The sequence below is a fragment of the Amblyomma maculatum genome, chromosome 1, assembly GCF_055883805.1.
Source record: "Amblyomma maculatum isolate TAMU_Amacu chromosome 1, ASM5588380v1, whole genome shotgun sequence".
Classification (NCBI taxonomy): Eukaryota; Metazoa; Arthropoda; class Arachnida; order Ixodida; family Ixodidae; genus Amblyomma; species Amblyomma maculatum.
In genome coordinates, this window is record NC_139344.1 from 469,017,613 (window position 1) to 469,043,728 (window position 26,116).

At 46.8% G+C, this 26,116-nt stretch overlaps 1 protein-coding gene across 9 annotated transcripts in view; it reads right to left on the minus strand.

The window, feature by feature from the left end:
• Nucleotides 1-26,116, minus strand: part of LOC146209926 (solute carrier family 41 member 1-like) — a 246,281-nt gene that overhangs the window by 16,841 nt on the left and 203,324 nt on the right. For 8 of the 9 annotated variants that reach the window (XM_084605139.1, XM_084605117.1, XM_084605145.1 and 5 more), the window contains 7 exons: nt 21,255-21,606; nt 18,403-18,510; nt 9,672-9,743; nt 7,270-7,417; nt 6,336-6,482; nt 3,023-3,167; nt 271-344 (listed from right to left, as the gene is read on the minus strand). In XM_084605139.1, coding sequence (XP_084461265.1) covers nt 271-344; nt 3,023-3,167; nt 6,336-6,482; nt 7,270-7,417; nt 9,672-9,743; nt 18,403-18,510; nt 21,255-21,606 — 1,046 coding nt within the window. The remainder of the gene's footprint in view (nt 1-270; nt 345-3,022; nt 3,168-6,335; nt 6,483-7,269; nt 7,418-9,671; nt 9,744-18,402; nt 18,511-21,254; nt 21,607-26,116) is intronic. The other variant, XM_084605120.1, reaches the window with a different exon arrangement.

The following is a 26,116-nucleotide window of genomic DNA, read 5'->3' on the forward strand; positions in this document are numbered from 1 at the left end:
TTTGATACAACCTCTGCTCACATCGCTCATGAAGTAAGTGAGTGCTTTCGTCACAGAAAACACATTCCACGGATTTTGGGTGAGATCATATGATCGTTGTTCGCTATTGTTTGCTTCCTGCTCAACTTAATTAAACCTTTCATAACACTGATGTAGCGTCCTTTGCATATTTAAGCACTTCAGATAACAGCGAACATTGTGTTTCCTTATGCAGCTATATGCAGCCCTGCGAAGCTTTCTGAATCGGCGTGCAGCCGTGAGACTCCTTACCGTTGACGGCGGACAGGTGCAGAGCGATGCCCTCGAATCTGATCACGGAGAAGTCCAGTATGTAGCCGCCGAAACTGAGAAAAGAAAGCGGCACACAATATTGGCAGAGCTCGACAAGAGTCTTTAGCGCCAAGTGTTCCAAGTGTGTTGTCACCCCTCCTGACATGTTTCGCTCATTAACACTCACTCTGCTAGTAGGACCATCAATAATTACTCAAATTCCAGAAACACTTCTTAGGGGGCCCACCGTACGGAGCAATTCTGTTTCTTGTCCGTTCTTTTTGCGCTGTTTTTTTATGTTGAGGAGGAAGTTTAAATTGTGGCGCTAAAGGCGATGGACGAGGAAAGATGTAATATATATTACGGAGGAAAGGGTCATGTCTTTTTTCTCGCTTGAACCGGTGAAGAGCATCTTACGCACCCGTGATTGTCTCTGCGCCTCGAGATGAGGCCCGGTTAAAGTCCAAGCATCGGTTTACGATGTTTTCGGCTCCGAAACCCGCAATTGCATGAGCAGAGGTAACAACAATGCGAAACTATCGAGAAACTGACTATCGATAGGTCTGCTTTAGCTACAGTTAGTACTTTAACGCTTTTTGTTGACAGTGTTATCGATAGTTTTGCAACTATTGATAAGCGATATTATCAACACTTTTGCTGTAGCCAGTAACACTAACTTATGCACTTTCGCTAACATTTTTGGCGAATCAAATAAAATATTAGTTCCCGCTTTCAAAGTTAAAAATATGATCCTCACTATATCATACCCAAAGATAAGCAGTGTTATACCCTTCCAAACAGGGCAAGTTGCTGATGTTCAAATTTCTATATGCTTGACTGAAACTACTTGTCTAACGGCTGAGAACACTTTTTCGGCTGGCACTGACGAGCTGGAAAGTACGCGTGCTGAAGCCAATTCAGAATGTGGCGTTGTAGACATTTGGCAAGATTTCCAGAATTTTAATGGGCTTCCGGTTAAATCGTACCTGAACCATAACACTTGCGCAAAATGCCGATAAAAATTCCACGTTTCATGCTCTCATATTAGATATTTAAATATTGACAGTGGAAGAGGCACACAAATAACACGTTCGCGGCGGGCAAGCCGTGTTGAGTAACATGGATGCCCCCGGACAACGTCGCCTGCCTTGTCGTGTAACCGTGATGTGCACTGTGCCCCGTACTGTAGCGAAGGTTATTGTGCCCGTAACAACTTCCGAGGGCCATTCATTGTAGTATTGATCTGAACTCGTTTTGTAATATCTAGAGAAAGTGAAATAGGCTTGATTATTTTTTTACTTTTCAGAGTATAACTGGCCTTCTTTCATGCATCTGTAACTTCTGCGGTGAATTGCACCGTACATGAAATTCACGCAGTGAAACAGAAGAAAAGCTATCACTCAAACCTGGAAACGTCAAAGAAGGCACTTTGGCACTGCCTCTCTTAAAGCTAGATCTCTCGGTTGCACGAAAACCCAGCTCGCGGAGTGCCATTGGGCGGCAGGTTATCGCGTGAGTACATCTTCATTAAAATCATCGGCGAAACATTCCAAAATATTTTCGCCACTAGCCCCAGGTTGAAGTAACGTAGAACTCCTCTTCAGCCAGCCACGTCGGGTGAGAAAAGTACTCGATGTTGCTTTCGGTACAATTCTTTTCGTTTATAGAATCTGGCCGCGCAGGGGGGGGGGGGGGGGGGGGGGGGTGTCTTTAACACAGGCTTAGATTCAAAGTACGAATGCACGGGTGGGTCGTATAAACAATGCATGCTTCGTTTCGGGTTGCCGTCGGCTTTGCGATGATGGGCTGCATACAAGCTTGTCCGCTGCGGCTGCAGCTTATATTGTTCTGTAAACAGGATACGACCTCAAAAGAAAAGGAAAGATAACAAACAAGAACTGAAGCAATAATTGGCTCATACGCAGGTGCGGCCAAAGGCACGTCTCCGATCATTTGGAAGACGGTGCATCTGAAGTCAATGAAGTTGAGACCTTTGCGGTACTTGAAGAAAGGCTTATCTGAAGCGCCATCATCGTTAGCACCATTAGCATACCGCCTGCTGTAAAAACTGTCGGAAAAGGTCACGAAGTTTCAGGCTTACGCTGCAGTAAGCAGCCCGATCTGATATCGATAGTTTTGCACCGCTATTAGACCGCCCTTTGTGCGGCTTCCGCCATGTCTGAAAGCATTTGAATTTAAACCTATAGTTTGTTTTATACTGTTTCAATGCCTCCAGGAAACTCTCAGCGGCGAAAGCCTCGAGGACACTCAAATGGCAGTCCAGGCGTAAGAGCTTTCCCATAAACACTTCGTGGAGGTCGCCAAATTGCTTACTACAGGTGTGCGCCTGGCGTTAACGCTGTGGAAACACCAGTGTAACTGGTTTGGAAGAAAGCAAGTGCTTATACTTCCGCGCGCACACGAAACAGAAGTGTATATTCAATAACACCTTACATTCACTAGCTCAAATTTCAAACAGCGAGTCAAGGTTTAATCTCCATTAGTGTGGTAATGGACCACTGGTAGACAACAAGTATACGCAGCTTTGGTTGCTGTTCTCGCATGTCGGAGCTTCTTGTCCCGTGATAGCACACATGTCGAGAGCCTAATATTGCTCGAATCATGCGCACAAATATTTCGGGCACACGATATTTTCGCATATAGCCAGTCTAAATCGGGGACATGTTTGGCAAGACGACAACGCTTTCTCGTCGGTCGCACGACACGCAGTAACAATGGGCGGGCATCTTACCTGGAGACGAGCACTGCGGCCAGGATGGGCGGCCAGCCCACCTTGAGGACGGAGCGCGTGTTCTCGTGCCTGGAGGCCAGGAAGAACCATAGGGGCAGCAGCAGCACGCTCATCAACACCACACCGGGAGTCATGAACGGAGAGTCTGCGGTGGGAGCAACAGTTGTGCTTTAATTGATGTTCACTTGGACAACTTATATGCGGCGATTGAGGTATCTCTCGGGTCCGAAGCCATTAGCAGTTCCTAAGACTAGTTTTTGCGACGCTTGTAATGCGATATGCTGTCGATAATTTTTGAAACGCTAAAGAACGAGAGGTACACATATTTTTGATGGAGAACGTCATCTGATATCTCGTTAGATAGTTTAATTAGTTGAGTAAAAACGCAAAGCTTATTACGAGAATTGTGGCGACAAGCTTCCATCCCCTTTGTATGGGTTATATGCCCATTTAAGACGATGTGTTTGCAGGCTGCAGTCTTCAGCCAGGCTGAGCTCAAGTATATGGGGTGTCTGATTTACTTGGATTTGCGTATCAGTGTTAATTTAGACGTGTTTCTTTTAAGAAGGAGTTCAGGACAATGAAGACTTAAACAATACTACTAAGAATCTCACTACCCCTCCGGCGTACCTTCACAGAAATGCGTCTGGAATATCATCAGGACAAGGTAATTTCGCGTCCAAATTTTGTAAGCGCCTCCAGCTTCGGAATTGTGTTGCCTGTGCTTATTTGCGCGATGCTTTACAAAAAGAGCTAGTAAACAAAAGCAGTTAGTGCTGTCGCATTTTATTGCGAAAGCAATGCTACTCTAGCTTTCGAGCCTTCAGCGTAGCGCGGCCGGTAGCCATGTCTTACGTGACGCTGTGACGTCACACCCCACGTGACACTAAGGTGAGAGCTGGGCTACCAACTCGAGCGGTCGGCGTAGCATGGTCGCAGCCATGGCGCAGCGCGTGACGTCACACCCGACTTGACACAAAAGCGAGAGATAGGCTCCCAACTCAAGCAGTCGGTATCAGGCACGTTCATACGGCTTGGTTAAAGGGGGGTTTATATGTGGGCTGGCAGGAGCTGCCAACTTGGGTCTCTCGTTTCGCATGGGACGGTTATGTCAGTATCAGCCTGCTAGGACCCTGGCACTCACGTTACCCCTGTAGGCCACTAAGGCACGTTCATACGGTTTGGTTAAAGCGGGGCTTTATAAGTGGGCTGAGGAAGAAGAAAACGAGAAGAATAACGCTCGGTCATCCGCAGCTAATGCTTTCGCTCAATATTTGGTTCAGCAGCACTGAACTTTTGTATTTGTTTTCTATTGCTCCCGAACAAAGGTGGTTTCTGTGTGTAAAGTATCTGGAGTTAGCTTGGTCTTTGTTTCGAATGTATCTTGAAGTATGTAGAGCGAAGAATTTTACCGCGAATAGTTTTTAGAACATTAGTACGTCTATATTTTGTAAAGAAGTTCCTTTTAATTATTTTTAAATTATTTACAATTTAGTATCAAGGTGAATGTATGGCAGTTATCACTCAATGCAATTATTATGTGCATCCCACCGGCACTGACCTATGGGGCAGAAGCATGTAGGTTAACGAAAAGAGTTCTATCTAAGCTAAGGAAAACACAGAGGGCCGTGGGACAGAAACCGGTAGTTGTAAAGTTAAGACATAGGAAGCGTGCAGATTGGGTCCTAGAAGTACCTCCTTACTGACATTCTGGTCGAAATTAGGAAGAAGAAATGGGCATGGGCTGGACATGCAGTTCGATGAGAAGATAGCAAATGGTCTCTAAGAGTAAACAATTGGATTCCAATGGAAGGTAAGAGTAGCAGGGGGGCAGAAAATTAGGCGGGTGGATGAGATTAAGAAATTCGCAGGGGTCAAGAGGCTGTAGCTGGCACAGGACTAGGTTAATTCGAGAAAATGGGAGAGGCGCCTTCGCCCTGCAGTGGGTATAGTCCGGCGGCTGCTGCTGATGATGATGAATGTATGGCAGACGGCGACGGTACCTTATAACACGCAGGAACTTTTATTGAAATACATAACTGCAGTAGTTGCACTCGCTGTTCTGCGTCTGCTTGGCTTGATTTTTGTGTGTTCCGTAATTTGACGCGCAAGCGTTCAGAAACACGTTGTTACGATGCCGACGTATTCATTGATAAGGGTTGAGCCGAACAAGAGTTGTATTAAAGTAATAAGAAAATCTTCACCAAAATGCGAGGCATACAGCTGTTCGACAAATGCAAGCCAGCTCTGGCCGCTTATTGTGGGTTGATATTCAAATCAAATCAAATGAAATTTTATTTTCCTTTGCACAAAGTACAAGGATGGAGCAGCCGCAAAAAGCTACTGCTTTTTGCGGCTACTGCTTTTTGTGCTACCAGCAGCTTGACGAGGCGACTGCCCCCACTCATGACAGCTGCAGAGGCATAATATGGAACAATCTACTATCAAAATAACAAAATGAGAGTTACAAATGTACTGTGTTACGAGAGAATATATACAGTGTCACAAAAAAAGGGAAAATAATGAGGAAAAAAATCTCACTATCAAAATAACGGAGCGTTACAAATATACTGTCATACGAGCCAACATATAGTGTTTCAGAAGAAGGGAACATGGGATTGACGGATCAAGAGGAAAATCACGCTGAGTTCACGTTTCACATTGTCGGATTATTATACCCCAAGAACAAATGTTTCAAACATCTTTTAGACATCGTAGTTATATCGATGGACTGCAGATGAGCATAACTGTTGAGGAGAACTGGCAGAGTAAAGGTTAGTGACTGTTGGGCATAGTTGTTTGGCGGGGTTGGTATATAGAACACATCTGGGCGACTTTGTGTTGTATTTCTGAACAGTTGGCTTCAGTGTGGCGATGTTGTTGTAAAAAAAGTTATTCTTTTTTAGAGCTGTGGTGTACGATACAGTAAGACGGTAGTTATAATATTCACAAACCTTAATAACTGCAAATCGTTTAAAAAGTTCTTCTGTGTGGGAATCATACTTTATGTCAGCTATAATTCTTATTACTTTCTTTTGTAACAACAATAATTTGTTTAAGTTCGTTACGGGCTTTTCATGACAGTGAAATATGAAAAACGCAAAAGCAAGCTTGCGTGCTATGAGGCAGCATTGACGAACGTAGCTTAGTTCATTGGTAACACCAGCGAGCCGCTCTTCGGTTCACAGAAAATGATGAGAATGTTCGAGTGGCAGACAAAATGAGGGGCACCGTGATACAGCCAGGCACAGCGCTGACTGAACTGAACTGCCCATGCGCTTGGCCGGCCTGGCTACTATCACCTGGCGTTCACCTTTCCAGAGGAGAAGCCGCGAGCTGATGGTGGACAGCAAGGTAAGTGTGGTGAGGTCTCCCAGGGAGGCCGCGATGGGTGCCGCCACGTTGTCCGGGTTGAGGCCACAGCGCCGCGCCACCAGAACCACGGTCGTCATGAACGCCCCTGCACCGCGATGTGCCACATTATCATTGGACCGAAGACATTCACAGCAGGACACGGGCCTCTCTCGCTGATCTCCAGTTATCCTACACCAGCCGCTAGCGTTTAACTTAGTCTCCCAACCCGACTCTCTCGTCCTACCTAGACCACCGGCTACGGTGGTGTGTTCGGTTAGCAGATGCTTGGTGTGGTGGACAGAACCATGCTCGATCCAAGTTCGTTTCTTATATTCTCCGCCTGTAATAAGCCGCATTCGCTTATAACCTACGCAGTTTTTTAACGTTCCTAAAACTTCACCACAGTGCCGTCGAATGCAGTACACACATCCGTATTTTAAGCCCTACTTGAATTCAAATCGCTCTGTATTCGCCTTCTACAAGCCTGCGCACTGATGCTGCTGTCGGTTTGTTAGGCGGATAAAGTGTGGTTTGTAAACGACGTTCGCTGAGACAACGTGGCTCACTCGCAAGGTAGGCTTAACCGACACATTTCCCTTTGTGCGCCTATAAGCACCCGTTACTTCTAGTTTTGCGGTATAATGCATGCATCTGGATTAAAGCGTAGGCCCATGCTTGCGACGGCATGCATGATATTAATAATGGAGGAACGTGTGAGCTAGTGATGAACTACGTATTGTGGAACCATAGAGCATAACTTTAACGCAAACTGCCTCGGAAAATGTTCCGATTATATACCGGCTACATATCGTTCGCGTTAGCTGGGCGCCTGCGATTGCATGCATGTTAGTCCGACTATAGACACTGATGGGGAGCATAGTGAATGTTCACACCGAGGACCATGGAGGCAACGTTGGCAGCGGCCAGTCCACAGGCGCACAGCATGCACGCGTAGAGGGGCGTGATGCCGGAGCCGTGTCGGGCGACGCCCTTGGCCAGCGCCAGTCCGCACGCCACGAGGGCCACCACCGTCGACTGGCACTGCACCAGAGTGAGAGAGAGGCAGCTGCGGGACATTCTGTTGCACTGTTGGTCAACTATCGCTGTAAAATGATGTACTCTATACTTATGCCGATGGCTCCACTGCTCGGGGCACACTGAAACAAAATTCCTGCTACATACGTTTTCTCTCGTCCGGGATCAAATTTCGCATAGAGGTGGAATTTAGTGATAATACAGTGAAACTTCACTTGAACGAACTTCAAGGGGCCTTAGGAAAATGCTTGGTAAAGTGAAAGTTCGCTGAACTGAAATTTTGCAGCACTTTTGAACTTATGACTGCAGTGGTCTTGGCCTCAGTCACTGTGTGCAAGCTCCCGTGAACCCCGTCCGGCATAGCGTTCTGCTGGACAGCAATTCATTTCCTCCAACCAAATCATTACTTCCGCAGATCACATTTAACCAGCATGTATACGTACGCCTGTCTTGGAGCTAAGAAGCTTTGTAGGGCTGAAGTTGGGGCTTTGGGTGGCCATGATTGTGGATTACAAGCTTGCTTAGATAGCCAGTTAAGCTTAGAGCTAAATGATGGCCAGCTTTTGTCACGCGCTAATAAAATATGTTTGTCAAAATATTCAGTAAAAAGTGCACGTTGTTCTGGTTGAAATACTCACTATGACGTGGGAAGCACAGCATGACGTTATAGAAAATGTTCGTAGAACTGAAATTAGCAACAATTGAATTTCGTTAAAATGAAAGGCGTTTGCATAGCGTTCAATGGAGCTTCGGCGGGGGAAATTAATAAAGTTCGTACAACTGAATACTTCGTGTAAGTGACGTTCGTTCAAGTGGTATTTCACTGTACTACGCTTTTCTTTTTTGAGGGGTGGCAGCAAGTGTATACCTGATTCGGTATGAATAAATCGTTAGCTTATCTGAAGGAGAACGGCAGATTGGGCAAGTTCAGCGCCTGTCTGTGTGCACCATTCCTTTCTCTAAACGTGTCTTGCAGCGCTGTTAATTACCACTAATATGAATTGACTTATCGTCGTTCGCAGCGTTGCCGACCCATAAGAGCGGTGTCGCAGCGACTGGTAGCGTTAAACGCGCCCATCGGAGCAACGGACATTCGGCCATGAAGTCTATAAAGTGAGCAATTGTTTTTATGATGGCCCGAGATAGCGCTACTTGTAATGCCGGTGCGGAAATTTGCTGTTAGGGTTGCCGTCGCCACACACGATGACGAGATAATGATAAATTTTGGCGGAATCAGGCAGTGCCCACATGTAGCATAATAGAAAAATTACCACAAAATTCTACCTCCGCGCGAAATTTGAGTCCAGCAAGCAAAACGAATACGAGAAATTTTTTTTCGGCATGCTCCGAGCGATCGATATCTGTTGCACGGTAACCCTCCTCCTACTACTACGGTAGCAGCCAATCCGGACGGTAGCGGCAGCGAAGAGCGTTGGAGGCAGCATCCGCCTCTTCGCTACAGCCTCTTTTCATCCTTCAACCGCCTTTGAGTTCTTTGACGCTCCCGTTCTCCGTCGCTGGCTTCTGCCAGCTTCGCACGATTAACTAACCTACCTCTAGCAAAATACTTGGTATGATTGACAACGTCAACCAGGTGATCATTCTCAGCCCGTCGTCTATGAGACCGCCCTTACGGCATAGATGGTGCCGGCCAACGCGCTCTATATATATAGGGAGGAGTGTGTATGCGCGCTGTTAAGGATCATCAAATTCAACCCGGCATACACACTCGAAACACCGGTTCCAGAACGTGGCTCCTCCCTAGCTATCTGTGAACGCCTCGCGCTTCCATTTAGGTGAGGGACACAACACGTGGTTCCGCTTAGATGACAGGCAAGCGAGCGCCGCTGGCTCCGCGTGCCGCAGCTACGACGGTAAGTCACGTGATTGACACACCTCCACTTGAAGGTAAAATATACCGCGACGATTACATTGCCTCGACGTGGCAAGTAAAGCTTTCACTTCAAACTGGCTAGTGAGCAGGTTTGTATTTTTCCAGCATGGGACAGATTTGCACATACGAATCTGCTCCATAATTGACTGGTTTTCTTCGATCATACCTTTGTGTAAATTTGTGATGCTCCCTTAGCCCCTATTTTATAAGAGTCACAGCCATCTTACGTGAATTAATTTCGTAATCTTTCAGCCTCTCATGGTATTGGGTGCTATTCGTATAGATTAAAGATAGGCGTAGTGCTTCAGGTCCTGCCACAGATGCGACGGAGGGGTGTGGAAATTTAGAAGCGCATCGTACGCTTACCTGCAACAGCGCCATGTTGGCAGCCGCTTGTCGAAGCTGACTTTTCAACGTAGTGAGCCGGTCGAGGTTAACCTGCAATCAGCAGAAACAAGTGCATGATTACAGACGTTTGCCAAGAAGAAAGATAACTCGCTCGCGACCCAACAGAAATGCCCGTAACTATAGGCGGGTACTGACTGCGGCCCGTTTCTCTTCGGTCGGCTTGATGTTTGCTGTGTGCATCTGAAAAAAGTTTTTCGCTTTGCGTTAAGTGTTACGGCAGCATCTTAACGCACTTAACACTAGCGCAATTTGTTGTAGGCGCAGAAAATTGAAGGTTATCATAGGTATACCTTATTAAAACTGCCTCCTTTCCCTTTCTCCTTCCTATTAAATAGGCTTTCGTTAAAATATTTATCTTGGAGATTTAAAACATGGTCACTCGATCGATAATGTCGTTGGCTTGGACCTGTTGGCAATGTCGGAGGTTTAGCTAGCTGCATACAAGATGATTACTTATAAAAATCATGGTGAAAAACATTCGCAGCCCAAAAGAGATCTAGGTAAGTAAAAAACAAAGCCGGTACTTTTTATGGAGATCGCAGATTCAGAGGACAGCGTACAGCGTCACTGAACATTTTTTTGTTCTCCTTTACTAGCTTTCAGATGCAAGCCAGTTGCTTCAGTGGACGCTTTCAAAGATACTTGAAAGAGGAAGCCCTGGATAGAAAATGATGGCACCTCGAGCAAACACTCAGACGACGCAAGTAATTTGCTTTAAAAACTTCTCTAATTACGCAGCTAATTCACTCACAATCACTAATCAAATTTAATCATCCGGCTGGGCGGTTGAGCAAATATGAGTTAGTAGCCGTGGTCGATATGTCAATTTTGAGACTAACAAGTCAATTTTGAAGCCAGTAACAGCGATGAAATACTGTGCCTCTTTTCCGCAACAAATAAAAAATCATAAAATAAACCTCAGCGAGTGGAAAAGCAATGTTCGCTGCAGGGACTACGGCGCCAGGATCGAACTTCAGTGCCATGAACGTTGTTGTGCTTCGTGGCTCTAATGGCCAGGCAGTTCCTCCCTAAGCGGGGGGAAGCAAGGGATGGTGCAGGGTTTATCGAAAATATAAAGCCCGAGGGGTTTCCTTCTAATCCCTGTAATGGAGCTCATCCGTGCCTCTATCTGCCAACACATCGCGCGCAATAGAGAGTTCAAGTTAGACGCCACGGCCACGTGCGTTTCGCATGCACAGCGAGCGAATTCGCAGGCGGAATATGCTCCGTGCAGTCTGAGCATTTTATCAACGGCCGTCGCGTTTACCCGCGCTGCAAAGCCGGCACTAGCTACCCAACTATTTTAATGGGTTAGTGAGTTTTAGTTCTAAATTCTGAAAATATTCTGTTTGTATTTCAAAGTTTATATTTTAGGGGTGCTTTTTTCCTTGTCTCAAACACCCGGTATAATGAAGAAAAAGGTTGGACGAGTTCTTTCATACTGGAAATAGTTACGAGAACACCAGCGACGTAAATAGCCGAGCCGTAAATAAACTTCCACGTGCATAGGATGGTCATCAGCTAGGAGCCGATGGAAGCGCATACCTCAATTTTGATAGCAATCAATCCGGAGAAAACAACATAGGTTCCAATGGAATTTTCCTTTTGTGTAGGTTAATAAGTACACCCGCAATGCAGGTGTAGTTTTAGCTATTTATTTAACCATACTGCAGGTCATTGCTTTGCCCTTAACAGGAGGGGCATTTGATGAAAATCGAAGTATTTTATCCCTTCATGGGACACCTGATCATAATTCTTGCAAACTGACTGCGTACTGTTCATAACCAGGTGACAGCGAGTACACAGTACAAGGTAGGGTACAAGCGTCCCCCGGCCTGGCGCTCGGCTTTTCCAGGGGTGTGCGTTTGGGAGAAGCTCCGTAAACCCCGCTGCGCGCCCCTCCTCCGCAGTGGGCCCAAACCCAGTTTCGAACCTCGCAGCCTGCATAGGTGGTTCTGTTTGTCTTTCAAAGGTACTTCCTTTGACCCCTCACCTGAAGTGCTCCCTTAGAGCCTCAGCTGCAGCAGTCCTAAAAAAAAAAAAAAAAAAAAAAAGGGCCACATAATGGGCTGTTGCCGCGCAAGGCGGACTTATTGTTGTCCGATGGCGGAACGAATCACTGCCACATCGGCGCAACTATTTGGGCCGTGACCCCTTTTCCCAAGCATTTCACCCCAGAAGAGCCGAGCACCAGGCCGGGGGATAGCTTGTACCCATTTTATAACCGGTGGGTACCCGGCGGCACCAGGGATCGAACCCGGTACCTCCCGAATGCGAGGATGCTCTACCACAAGGCCACCGCTTCGGTGGCCTTGTGGTAGAGCTTCTGGGGTGAAATGCTTGGGAAAAGGGGTCACGGCCCAAATAGTTGCGCCGATGTGGCAGTGATTCGTTCCGCCATCGGACAACAATAAGTCCGCCTTGCGCGGCAACAGCCCATTATGTGGCCCTTTTTTTTCTTTTTTTTTTTTTTTAGGACTGCTGCAGCTGAGGCTCTAAGGGAGCACTTCAGGTGAGGGGTCAAAGGAAGTACCTTTGAAAGACAAACAGAACCACCTATGCAGGCTGCGAGGTTCGAAACTGGGTTTGGGCCCACTGCGGAGGAGGGGCGCGCAGCGGGGTTTACGGAGCTTCTCCCAAACGCACACCCCTGGAAAAGCCGAGCGCCAGGCCGGGGGACGCTTGTACCCATTTTTACCGGTGGGTGTCCGGCGGTGGGTTTCGAACTAACCACCTTCGAACGAGCTTCGCGATTTAATGTTCCCCGAAGCATACAGTAATGCCTCGTCTGAACTGGCCTATATATTCCGAAAAATTCCTCAGAAATGATGAAGGATTTGCATGCGCATGTGCAACGCACCTATATCGGTTTTCGCACTAGGCCGGTTGTTACGCAGCATAGTCCCCAGTCGAGCTTCACAAAATCTGTTAGCCTTAATGCATACTCATTTTCCAATTTGCTATTTGTGCTGTACATCCCACATTTCACTTTTACCAATCTAAGATTACGTGCTTGTTTCAATCATTCTGCTTGAATGAACCTCGGTCTTTAGATTGAACGTAAACGTTTGTGTTGTCTTTCGACCCTGATATCGTAAACCCAAACAATGCACGTATTTCTCAGGGGATATGTTCTTTTCAAGAGAAAAGGGTTGGTTCTGTAAGCGACCCCCTTCCTGCACGTCTCGATGACTTTACTAGTGGCACGTGCAACACGCGCTCTCGGTGTCATTTTTCTGTTCAGTCACACGCCCACTGACAACGTCGCAGTTTGTTTTCGCGGCGGGTATAAGCTGACAAGATCTGTGGTGCTGTCACCAGGTGTGTAACTCGAAAAAGAATATGATATCAAGAGCGCATGCCGCATATGCCACGATGTACTATCCGGGACAAAATTATCTGGAACGGCAACCAAACACACAGCTTTTTTTTTTTTATCAGCCAGTGGTTTCAAACTACACTCGTGCATGTGGACGCTAGACTTGAGTTTCTCTCCATGGGCTGGAGAAAAGAGGCGAATATTATTTGACATCGCGCTTCTAGTCCACAATCACCAGAGGCGCTTTCCACGGATGTTTGTCCCCGGTAGTGTGCATGCAATTCCTGATTGCTTGGAATACTTCGTTGTATTCCGTTAACTGTTGTGCCACTTTAACGCTGCTGAATGTTAGCTTTTTACTTTGGGCTGAGGGGCAAAATGTCAAGTCGTCTTGAAAAGCAGCCGAGTGAACTGCTTTACGCTGCAATATTTATCGGCCTCAAAGAAACCTACCATGTGATCAGCCGCTGGTGCATATCTCTCGTCCAATTCACACCACGCAAATACCTATCGGGAAAAGCACTCCAGAAAAAGGCGGGCTTTCTGCTCAAGAGAGGTGGCTTGGTATGCTGAAGCTACATCGGTCTAGCGGATGAATTGTTGGCGTTATACTGTGTGTTATTTTCGATGAACGTCCTCATATGTCAATAAGAAGGATGCAACGATAACTGCCCCGACGCACTATATCTGAGCGAGCTGCACGAGGTGTCAATACGAATGGAAAGAGGTCCGACGTCATGCTGTAGTGTTCAGCGAATATGATGCCACAGAGAGCGCTGGCGACATTTTGGCCATGCAACTTAGAGTTGTTACTGACGGGCTGCCCATCAATGTGACGAATGCTGGCTACAACTGGCTCGCTAAAATGCCATGAGCAGTGGTATTCATGTGCGCTCACATCGGAAAAAAGAACAGGCAATATATTGTCGATTTCAAACATGACACATACCACTCAAGAGTTAACTGCACTAAAGCAAAGACGTTTTGGCGTTTTGGTCAGCACTGTCATGAAAAGCGTTGAAAACATTTCGTATGTTATCATTATTGACACCCCCCCCCCATTTCATGCCGCAAAAAAACAAAAACTAAAGTTCTATTAGGATCATGGTGACAAGAGCATAAATTACTAGAGCAAACATTGGTTTCTAATTTCACAGGACGACAATAACTAGGAAAAAATACACGGGCGCACGCAGTAATTCGGCGCGACATTTAGAACTTCTACATAATTTGCCGGTGTAACATTAGGCGCAAAATATATATTTTAGCAGGGTTTCTATAAATCCACGAGTTGACGTTTTTACCTCCCTCGTATTCGTTATCAATTTTTCAAGCATTGTCACCTGTTAAAGCACAATAATTTTTTTCTATCGTCGCTGCAAAGCTTCCCAGCCTTTTTATGCACAAGTCAACCTAATAAATAGTTCTTTTTAGGCAGCCCTGTTCGTCTACGTGACGTCTGGTGGAGGCACTGATGTTCACGTTTCGGACACCCTTTACAAGCCTTTACAGAGAGCCGTGCGAGTCTACCGCGGATCTCTAAGGCTGCCCCTGAGCTCCGGCTACAAGTGGTCCTCAAGCCCAGAAGGAAGCCTGGACTTCGACGATAACTCGGTCTCGATCGGGTACAATCTACATTCGACGGCTCATAATGGCGAGGACATAAAGAATGGATTGTTTACTGTTTGACAGCCTATATAACAACTTTAAAGCTGCTACGAAACATCACTCCTTCATAATCCGAATGCTTGATTCTGGTGGTCCAATGAGCGCATTTCACAGCACACTAAAAACTAATTTACATACAAGCGCACAAGCATTGTACAAGCGTTTTAGTCAACTGATTTTCAAGATGGTGTACAGATTCTGCATTCCGTTACTAATTTACTTAAAGGAATAGAAGTATATATCGCAGACTAGTGCACGCGACTCGGTTTAAACAGTTTGAAGTTTGAAGTTTCGTTTATTGTACGTAAAAGGTTAACAAAACACGAATACAGAAGGAGGTCCCAAAGTCAAGGACTGTGGACGGGACCACCTTTATAGCTGGGACACCCAGTATCGATTTGCAAGTATTTCTACATATAGCTCCTCGATGCCTTGGTTTCACAGCACTTGTATGACTGCTGACGTTTCGATTGCGTGCAGTGATTTGACTTCATCAAAGTCAGCTGATGTGAATGTGGCCAATTATAAAGTAGTCTTTATGGAAGCCAGCGTATCCTTTGGTTAACTGAATAGTATAAGTTGGCTCTGATTTCATGACCGGTGGACACTACGTAAACATGCTGTAACTTGATCGTTCTATCATTTTTCGAGGCCTTCACGTTCCCTTGTAGTGCTGCAACACTACTACTCGCATTCTCCCAAAACTCCGATCTCTGAAGTCGATTTGGCCCCGCCGGGGTGGTGCAGTGGTAAGACGCCCGACTACTGTGCCGGAGTTCCCGGGTTCGAACCCGACCGCGGCGGCTGCGTTTCGATGGAGGCGAAACGAAGTGGCGTCCGTGTGCTGTGCGATGTCAGCGCACGTTAAAGATCCCCAGGTGGTCGAAATTACTCCGTAGCCCTCCACTACGGCTCCCCTTTCTCTCTATCCACTTTCACTCCCACCTTCATCCCTTCCCTTACGGCGCGGTTCAGGTGTCCACAGAGCAAGTGTGACAGATACTGCGCCTTTCCCTTCCTATGAACCAACCAAACCAAACCAAAGTCGATTTGGCCATTGACCTTTCTGATGTGCGGACGAGTGAGAGGCGTATGTGTGTCGAACTACATTACAAAGTGTGATTCGTATCCAACGCAATTGCCAATAAAAGCATTTATTTAAGAAGATCGGCTCTGTGAAGCAGATGCGATGTGCTGTCTGGAAGCATGGCCGCCTCATTAAGTCAGCAAAGCACGTTTAATAATCGAGACAACAAACACATCATGTCAAAAGGTCCTGCTGCTGCACAATATTCCGCGATAACTTAATTAAAAAGTTTGTATTTTTGTTTATTTAAAGTCATGATACCCTTTCTTCAGTCAGGCATGATCGCGGTCGTCAGCCTTTGCGTACAGGGGAGGGAGCACGTTTTAGAGCGCTACTCTTAGCACCCCCTACATGTGCTTGAGCCGCATCAGCTTCGCCAACGGACTAACCAGAGGGCAACCATAGGGTGGTCATCCTATAGCTGTGGTTTATCATTATATTATCTATCATAGTTTGCATGCACTGGCTAATCTAGAGCTCAAGATTCTTTTCGGCATCCCGCAACACTTCATGCCACTCTCAATACAGACGTCTCGGACAGTATGGTAAATGCCAGCTCGATATGACGTAACATCGCAATACCAGGTTTAGAAGAGACGCTATGCAATGCAGCTTACTTGCAGCGTTTAAAACACGAAATTTGAGTTCGCCTGGGATATTGGAGGCATTGCAAGCTATGGTAAAAATTCCGCCCAAACCGTCAACCCATGTACAACCTTGCTGAACCATGCTTTACCAGAGCTTTCGCTCGTACGTGGAGTTTTAAACACGATCCCGCTATAACTTTTAACGCAGCGGTGGCGCTGTGGTTAGGGCGCTCGACTACTGTGCCCAAGGATGCGAGATCGAATGTCAGTCGCGGCGGCCGCTTTCGATGGAGACGAAAAGCAGGGTGCCCGTGTGCTGTGCGACGTCAGTGCACGTTAAAAAACCCCAGGCGGTAGAAATTTCCGGAGTCCTCCACTACGGCGTCTCTCATAGCCTAAGTCGCTTTTGGACGTCAGACGCCATTAACCAAACCAATATTTATAATTTTAGGCTCAGCCGTAGTCGTGTCAGACCGAAGAAAATTTCTTAAACTATGCATACATGCGTATATATAGTTTAAAACTATAAACTGTATATAAAGGCGTAACCATCGTCTTGATAGCAAAAACTATACAAGGGGCGCGCGATGCAGCGTTTGCAGGACCAACGCTCAGCCTTTTGCATTTCTCCACTGCAGATTGTACAGTGCTTTTCGGAAGTTTTTTTTCTTTCCTTTCAAGGAGAGACCTTAACTAGCGCCATTATGCGAAAACGCGTCTGCGTAAACCTCAAAGCTGACGTCGAAAAGCCGACGTCTAGACACCGAAGCGGCTAGGAGGACGACGATACCCAGAGAATACACTCTTGGGGCAAGGCGGTATAAGTTAATCAGTGATTTATGAACAAGGCTGAGGCGAAACGATGAAATATGGCTTCAATTACATTCGAAAGTCGTGTACACCAAGCGCTTGTGTTTCGCCTCGTGAGAACGGACCTCGGACATCGAGCATGCTACACTGCGCGGATGCAGCTGGTTGAATTGCACCGCTCTAGCCAGGGATGTATTTCCGTTGGGCGCTTCCTGTCGGCTGCTGCTGTCAGCTATTTATTCTTGTGCGGGCACGTGCGACCTTCCGCCGCACTTGACGTGCTTCTCGACGCGATGCCGCAGCTTTTAAACGTGGGTATGTTGTGCGGTATAGTACATTCTGCCTGTTGTACATACGAGAGCTCAGTCGGCACAAGCGTCGCCCGGTCCTGGGATCTGGCAGAAAATCTTTCGACAAAGCGTGCCACAAAAGACACCCATTGGAGCTGCCGTATGGCGGCCAGAAATACATAGAAATGATCTGTCGGATTATTTGACTGCGGTAGAAGCATACTCCTAGCTGACAAGATGCCATGTGGTATTTGTACGCGAAGTATTCGCACTGCGGTGGGCATGCCTGCACTAACCTATGGACAAAAAATTACGGCCGATTTGCATAGTTTATCGAATACGAAGTAGGTGCGTAGCACTGCTTCAACCGTCCGAACTGTGAGGAGCAATCAACTTTCTTACCTGATATGATGCGATCTTTTCGCTCAAAGCTGTCGCTAACGTCAACGAAGTCAAGTGTCGGTGTTGCGAAATCGCTAAAGCAGCGCTTTTGCTGGGAAGACGAATGCAACACGAGAAGACCAGTTTCAATATCATGCCCGTGTGATATCACTGCATTGATTGGTTTCGAGGGATGTTTTTAAATACTTTCTTATGCGACAGACGAGGAAAGGAAAACCGAAAGCGAAGTACAGTTTATTAAGTCATAATGGATAGAGACCTGTGCAGAAGTGATGCTGATCAAACAGAATGGGCTATTTGGCACTATCATTTATATTGATTGATTTGTACTGATCTCTTGGGCGCGTGAAAGAGGAGGTGGACGACAGAAGCTGAACTCCTCTTAGCACAAGATACCGCTCCTGCCTGCGTCCGAGCACTCAGTACCAGTTCAAGGATGAACCTCAAATTTATGCTCCAACAAAGTCGAGTCAAGTTTCATGTTGCAATGAAGAGCACGCTTTCTTGCAGGAAGCTGCTTACATACCTGTGTGCTCAAGCGGGCCACCAGGGTCATCTCGAGGTTCCCATTGAGGCCGAGGAGAGGCGGGATCAGCACGAACAGTTCCCGGTACGCCGCGTATACGGGCCAGTTCTGAAGGAACAGTTCATTAGACTTCACTTCCTTCGGCAAAAACACATTGGCCACGGTTTTCACGAGAACGCACGGAGTACAAATCGTACAAAACGCTACAATGGTTAACAAAACTATAACAGAAAAAGATAAACAGGTGACGAATAGTGGACGAAAAAAATGAATAACGCTTTGCTAAGCAAAGCAAAATTGCAAACGAAACAAAGTACAATACAGCAATGTTTCAGCAGTAAAATACTTGAAACTGGGGAACGTAAATAGATGTCTCTGAACTAAGAAAAATCTTCAGCGCTTACAGCAATGTTGGGAGGAAAGTTCCAATCGTTTGTTGTCCGGATAAAGAAAGACTGCGCAAATGGTTCTGTTTCTGGGCACGGATATGACACCTGTTGACTGTTTTTGTGTCGAGCTGAGAACGGAGAGTGTTATGTGTGTGCACTTATGTGCTTGAAGGGAGGGAATAGTAAAATCGATGAAAGAGAGCTAACTGGCTAAATTTCGGCGGTGTTTTAGTAAAGATAAGCCGGTACGGTTGTTTATTTCAGTTACACTACTCTAGGGTAAAAACGTGGAAAGGACTGACTTGTAACCTTTCCTTGCCTATGATTGCGCGTTCTGCGTTCGTCGTGCCTCTGAGCGCAGACCTGCCACTGCTGCTCGTTCATGAAACTTGCTCAGAGAAAGCGGCCCGGTGATTACGAAGGGCAGCGACGTTCAGAGGCACGCCATAAGGTACTGTGATCGTCTGTAGCTCAGAAGTCTGCGAGAGGAGGCGTCTCTTTTGTGGAAAGTAAATAAAGCACGTACGCATAACTGCTCGCCTCATTCGATATTGTTTAGTCTTTCATTTTGTATGCTTCACTGGTTGGGGGCCGCGGACAAGTTTGCATTCAAAGTTTACCTGGGCCATCAGCAGTTCTATTTGCGTACAGTGATGTATGGAGGACAATGCACAAACTCCTGCTATGCCACCCAACACTACACCGGTGCGCGCATTAAGGAGACTTTGAGAATGACCACCGACACTGCTTGGAGAGTACCTGCCGTTATGGACATCGTTTTCAACTAACGGAACGTCTAACGCGTAGAAAGTACAGTCCCCCTGCATCCTGTTAAGGTAGAAAGACTGTCTAGTTGGTCTGGATAGATAGAAGGGATGTTCACAGAAATACGAGACACGGGAAGAGACACACACACATGGATATTACAACACATACCGTGTCCCCCTTCCCATATCTCGCAATGTTTGCGCTCAAAACGTGTGTCCCTTTCTGTCATATCTTGTTTCTGCCCCGACGTACACAGTTTCTTACATTTCGCCAACCCGCCAAAGCTGCTGCCGCAGCAGAGAAAGGTCGTTACGTACAACGCACGACACAAACGACGTCATCAAACGAGTTGCTTGCGTCCAAGTGATGCGGCCGATGTCACGGCTATGCACGTTATTCTCAGCAGACAACCAGGAGAGAAAACAGCGCTGTGCGGTGTACGATGATGTACGATAAGAGCTTCAGGCAGCAGCTCGAGGAACTGGGCACGGGGAGTTTGTGCTTTCGCAAGTGATTCAACCTGATTCAACGTCCTGCGAATGACGCGCCGGAAACCTTTTCCAGTGGAAGATAGATTTTAATTTGATCATTATTGTGTAGTGTGCGCATTAATGTTTTTAAGTTCCATGTTATGCAAATGGCCGCGAATGATAGCAGCACCATCATATGGTGAGTTACGGGTGTCGAAAATTCGGCGGATGGGGGGGGGGGGGGGCACTTAAAATCCACCCTTAGCGGTATACCGCAACAGCCCACGTATGACTTTCAGGGCGTCCTTCGCGTACACGTACTTTTCAACTTCTGTTTCGTGCCTGCATATCCGCACACAGACACACACATATGGCCTAAGCAAACACATTGTGAGGGGCCACCCGCGAAAGATGTAACTTCCCACTTTAACCCAGCCGCACAGACGAACCTTGTCTAACTCCGGATTCAAGGGTTTTTGGAAGACTGGGCTCCGATAGCACCCTTTCATCTGAAAACGAATCCCGAGTTCGCAGTGCCGACCAGATCGCCCATGTCATGGCATCTTGGCGTAACTACCCGAAGGCACGGCCTTGTCATCTACCAACCAGCGCCTGCCAGATGAATATCCATGATTTACAGCTCACAATTTCGACAATGCCGACTCCGGATTACATGAAGAACAAAACATTCTATTGCAACGCTTTAAAAAGTCTGTTATAGTCATAAGAATGGAAGAATCGTGCATCAGTACTGCTGTACAGCAACCCTCTCATCTGCCCTAAAGGACGTTTTGAGCTGCATGCTTCGTGGGCAGTGAGCTTTTGATTTCGTGGGGGAGCGACAGTGCTTTATTTTTTGACTCAGCAAGAAAAAGAATAATCCTTCCTACAAAGTGCTTGTTAAGCCAGAGGTCACGCGTGTCGTACCTCATCGCTTAGTGGGTAGGGGCTATCGATCTGGACCATTCGCGTGGCGGCAGCGTTTTGACGGAGCGTAATACTTGCGCTGTGCGGTTTTATCTATGCGGTATCATGACACCGCGGGTCTCCATGCTGAGCCTTCACCTACGGCGTCCCTCGTATCCTATGGGCCGCTTAAGGATGTTAAATCTCGCAATTACAGAATTGTCATGGATTAGGCGTGACTAAAGACCCAGCTTAAGGCCTGCAAAGTAGAGGAAACTCGAGCTTATAAAAAGGCACGCGAACAGAGCAGCGCACCCACCTTAACGTGGTCGAGCAGCAGGCTGGCGGCCACCGATCCCATGCCTGCGAGAAGGAAGGGAAGGAAGACTTGCGCGCACGTGACGCACAGGGCTTCGGACTTCTCGGGCTCTTCCTCGCCCTTGATATCGAGTCGCTCACTCGAGCCGCCGCTGCCTGCGAGGACCACGTCACCCGCAGCCGGAGGGTCGTCCGCGGTCGAAGGGAGCGCCGGGGGCAGTTCGATGATGGCCACATTTCCGTCTGTGGTCGCCATGGTGGCGTCTTTGGCCCCGCGCATGGTGGGCTGCCTCTCCAGGAAGCCCACGCGGCAGTGGCTGGCCGCTAGGGAGAGCATCTCGTCGGCAGCCTTCCTGCGAGCAGTGGACAGGCACGTCTCACGCGGAGGTTGTGCGGCAGCTGTGAGCGGAGCAGCTGCTCCATGCCCGCTAATGTCACAGCTGATGTAACGCCAATGTATGTCATGAGGGGCTGCACTCCGCACAGCACTGGCGTGTGACCCGTTCGTTGAGGCTATCGAAGGAATACATTATGCATGTCGACATCACCATCGTGTCCGAGCTACCTAAGACAGATTTACTCCCTGGGCGCGAAGGGCGCAGAACGTCAAGTTCTTGCTTCGGAACACAATGGCAGCAGTCACAGAAGAACAAAAAATGAGCCAACGTGCAATCATCATAAGCTCTCTGCACAACCACTGCGCCCATGCCTAATGACTCGGTCAGGTAGGAAAACTAGGAGGTTTAAGAGGTTACGAAGAAGTGCTGTAGTAATTGTGGTTGACTCAAGAGTCCTCCAAATGCATAAATTGTTGTTTGAAACTGAGGCTTCACTATGCCAGCCAGCTCGAGCCTTCAGCGTCAGTGTGGGTGAAAGAGCTTCAACTCGAGTCACTCCTTTCATATGGGAGGGTGATATCAGAATCAGCCTGCCGGAACCCTTTGAAATTCAAGTTATCCCTAGGACACGCAGGCACGTCCATACGACATGGTTAAAGCGGGACTTTATATGTGGGCTGATAGACTACGCTCTCGCGTCATACCCTTAGAGGCTGAGCCTAAATGTCCCCAATATTGTTTAAAAAATAAATAAAAACCACTGCTTAACCGCGTGTTTAATCACAAGTTCGGCCACAGGCGTAGCCAGGCAGAATAAACTTCCGCTTTCATCCAGGTTCAACTAAAGCTAAACCACAGCTAATTGTTTCGGTCGAACGGCGGGCGTCCCATGCTGAAGAGCGCTGTCATTTTTCTCAGGATTTTGGTACGTAGGTGTCTGTGTGGCTGTTGCCACGAGACAAACATCGATTGCTATCTGCTGTGTGGGCAAGTCGGTTTATTATGTTGGAAAGCAGGCAGCAAAAATGGACTGGGACGAACACGAGTAAGTACAGACGACAGGACAGGCGCTGGCAATAGTTTACAGTAGCCTTCGAGCGGTCTTGACAAAAAGTGAGCATAGCGCAAATGATAGCTTTGAGGCAGAGATGAACCGCTTGTAGAGTGCATGGCTATCCTGCAGATGTCCTCATCTCTGTATGAGATAGCATTTTGCAAAACCAAAATAAAGCAATGCTATTGCGAGAACGAAAGGAAACCCATACACTTTATCTGTTATCACCACGAGCTTTGGTATAATTTGAATAAAGTAGCTAGAAGATATAACGTTATACATAGTGCTCTCTGCACCGTGCAGACTGCCGAGCATATGCAGCTAAAGGTAAAAAAGCGTGAAAAGTGCGAAAATAAAAACATACATACAATAAACCGTATGTGCAACTAGGTTTTACATGCCGGTTCTCAACTACATAACGCGGACTCTTGGGTGCGTAAATGAAAGAGTGAAGGAACGCACTTTGTCTGAATATGAGCGACTATCTAGCAGACCAATGCGATAAGTGCAAAAATGTAACTGCGACTGTAGGATCCGAGTGTGATTCCAGTGTGAGCCTTTATTCTGTGAGTCGAGGATGGATGGCAGAGCCAAGGGCAAATTTGAGAGGGCAGTGATTGGTGCTTGGCTGATTTCCAGGGGCGTTGATTGCAGGGAGTTGGAACACCATCATTTGCCTTATCCAGAAAAGAAATTGCCTCTCTTGACGGAAACATTACTCCTCAGTTCTTGATGGCTATACGCGGGGCTTGCTCGGTTCGTTTCTTTGAGCCTTTCTTTGAATCATGATTCGTTTGTGAAGTTCGGTGACTATAGCCCTTGCTGTTGCTTTGTGTTTCTAGTTGCGTTTCTCCTATCTCTCTTTTTGTCTCTGACTTTGCTTTCGCTATCAGAAGTGTACACCGCTTTTGCTATGACGTAGTGACATGTCTGCTATTTATTCAATGATTTGTCACTTCGTAAGGCATCGTTTCTAATCTTGTCCACGTGATGCCTTAGCGTCTTTAAAAACTGTGCCCATTTTCAAAAAGCATCTACTGTCGTCTATAGTATGCGTCTTCACAGCGGCCCAGTTCTCTTCGTGCTGCTTATTTTTGCACGAGACAAAATGACGGCTGCTGCCAATTCTCGCAGTCTCATCCATATTGAACGTTTTAATGCAAACACTTCTCAGGCAAATAAATGTGCATGGCTTGTACTAAAAAAAAAAGAGAAAAAATCCTGTCCTGCGTTTGACAGCGTTAATGAATTTGGCCCTGACACGTCAGTGCGTTTGCTCACGGGCACCCATTCGTGGTGCTTCAGCACTTGTTCCGCCGGCGGAACTGTGACGTATCTGAAGACGCCTATGCTGTCAGTGGGAGTCAAAAGCGTCTGAGGTAGCGCGCGATGCGTGATTGGGCAGGGTAAGCGCTTTCTTCAAAGTAGTATATGCCAATGCTGCGGTTACACAAGGTGCTGACATCGATGTTCGCAGTCACCCTGCACATCGTATTTATCCTATGCTGTTTCGATATCTTTCTATCAGCTTCCTGTGCTTCTACTAATCTCAGTGCGGTAGTCGGCGTCACCTGACCTTCCACGCAACAAATCTGCAGCAAGATACCATTTTTACTCTGGTAGCCCTAAATGAGGCAGGGTTGTAACGCAGTTCAGCCATGTGGGACGTGCGAAATTTTACGCGCTCAGACAGAATTTGATTGAGACGACAACTTGCAATAAATTGCGCAAGGATGTGTTGCAGTCTGCACACGAGGCGAGCCGCTATGGTGATAGCTGCGGCGTTCCGTACACACTTCCCGCGAAAAATTCCCGAGTTGAATACGCTCCGCTGCGACGGCTTCTTTTTTTTTCTTTTTATCGCGGTTAGCGCGTTATAAGAGTTTGCTAGGCCGTGAACCTCCAGATTAGTGCTCTTACGCTATAAATGCCCCAAGTCGAATGAGCTGGGCACAAGATATTTGGAATACTCACCTCCTCGGGTCGGCAGCTAAGCGCCCGAGGGTGCGCGTTTCGATAACTGCTGCGCGCTCCAGAATGCACACCACGTAGCGCCAAGAGAGTGCCCGTGTCCCTGCACTCTTGAATGCATACGAGCGCAGATTTCTTAGAGCGGTCTTACGGGATATATAAGGATCTATTTTATATTGCGCTGTAGAGCTGGAAGCCCTTAAGTCGTAAAGATACCGGAGCTGGTTGTCCGGGTGCAATTTTTCGCTCCTCAGCTATTCAAAGAGATAAAAATTATTACGTGACGCTACTGGGCGCCGAGGGAGTGAACAATGGGCACCAGTAAGTTCAGCACCAAAATAAACAAATAAATAAAGAAACACAGTTCCGCGTCGAAGCTTGTACGTCACTACTAAGTAATAGCATATATCTAGAAACATCGAATATTGTGAAACATTCGTGCTTGTGCAGGGCTTCACAATTGCTTACTGTATCTGCGTAATGTGAGCCAGGCTGCATATCGTTGATGCACTAATCACGAAAGAAAACGGGAAGAATATAAGCACAATGCACTTAGACGAATCCCCCCAGCTTAGCACCCAACTTTACCACAGCGCTTTATCCAGGCTCTCTTTTAAATTACTCACAAGACAAAGTAAATGTGGTCTTTATTCACTGATTACAGCGCTCTAGGACGAATACACTGCTTTCATGAAAACGGAGATTTTAAAGCTTTAAGAGGGCCAAGGACTACAGTTACCAGCGACAAAAGGCGTTAGCGCAAGAGATACGCAAGACAACTGCTTTCAGGTTAGCTCACGGCGTCGTATACTTCTCGTCAATTCATAATTACCTCATTGTAATTGTTAACACACGTCATCAGTGAAGTCGTGGTTTACAAAATAATATACAGATTTTCGGGTCGAATTGTTTTGTTTTCGAAAAATCATGCATTATTTTGTGACGAATGAACATTAACATGATGATAAAGAACAGAAATTGAATTACACTTGGAAACAATGAACTTGTCTTCAGTAACTTCAGTAGAACAGCTTGCGCGCGTTAGTATCGAAGAGGCGTGCAATGTACCACTTTATGACACCAACTTAAAAGACAGAGCTTGAAAGTTTGCGTGGAACTTTACATAGAAATATATGCGCTAAACATACATGCAGGCATGAAGCTGTAGGGTGTTATAACTGGAATAACGAAGCTCAAATGCCAAGATTCGAAACATCGAAAGCTATTCCACTTACGACAAAGCAAAAGTAACACGAGAAAGGCACACAATTAAACGCAGCCCTAATAAGGTGGCCGATTTATGCGTTCTGAAAGGGTGGCCTGCCAAGCCCACGACTTCGAGAGAATGGGAATATAATCTCAATTGTCTTCTCGCAAGACACGATAATTTTTAACCCTGTATAATAGAGGAGGTTATACGATAAAAGGAGATGAAGTCTAGCGTTAATTTTAGTGCACTTCCTTGATGAGAGATCATGTGTAAAAGACAGATGTTAGACA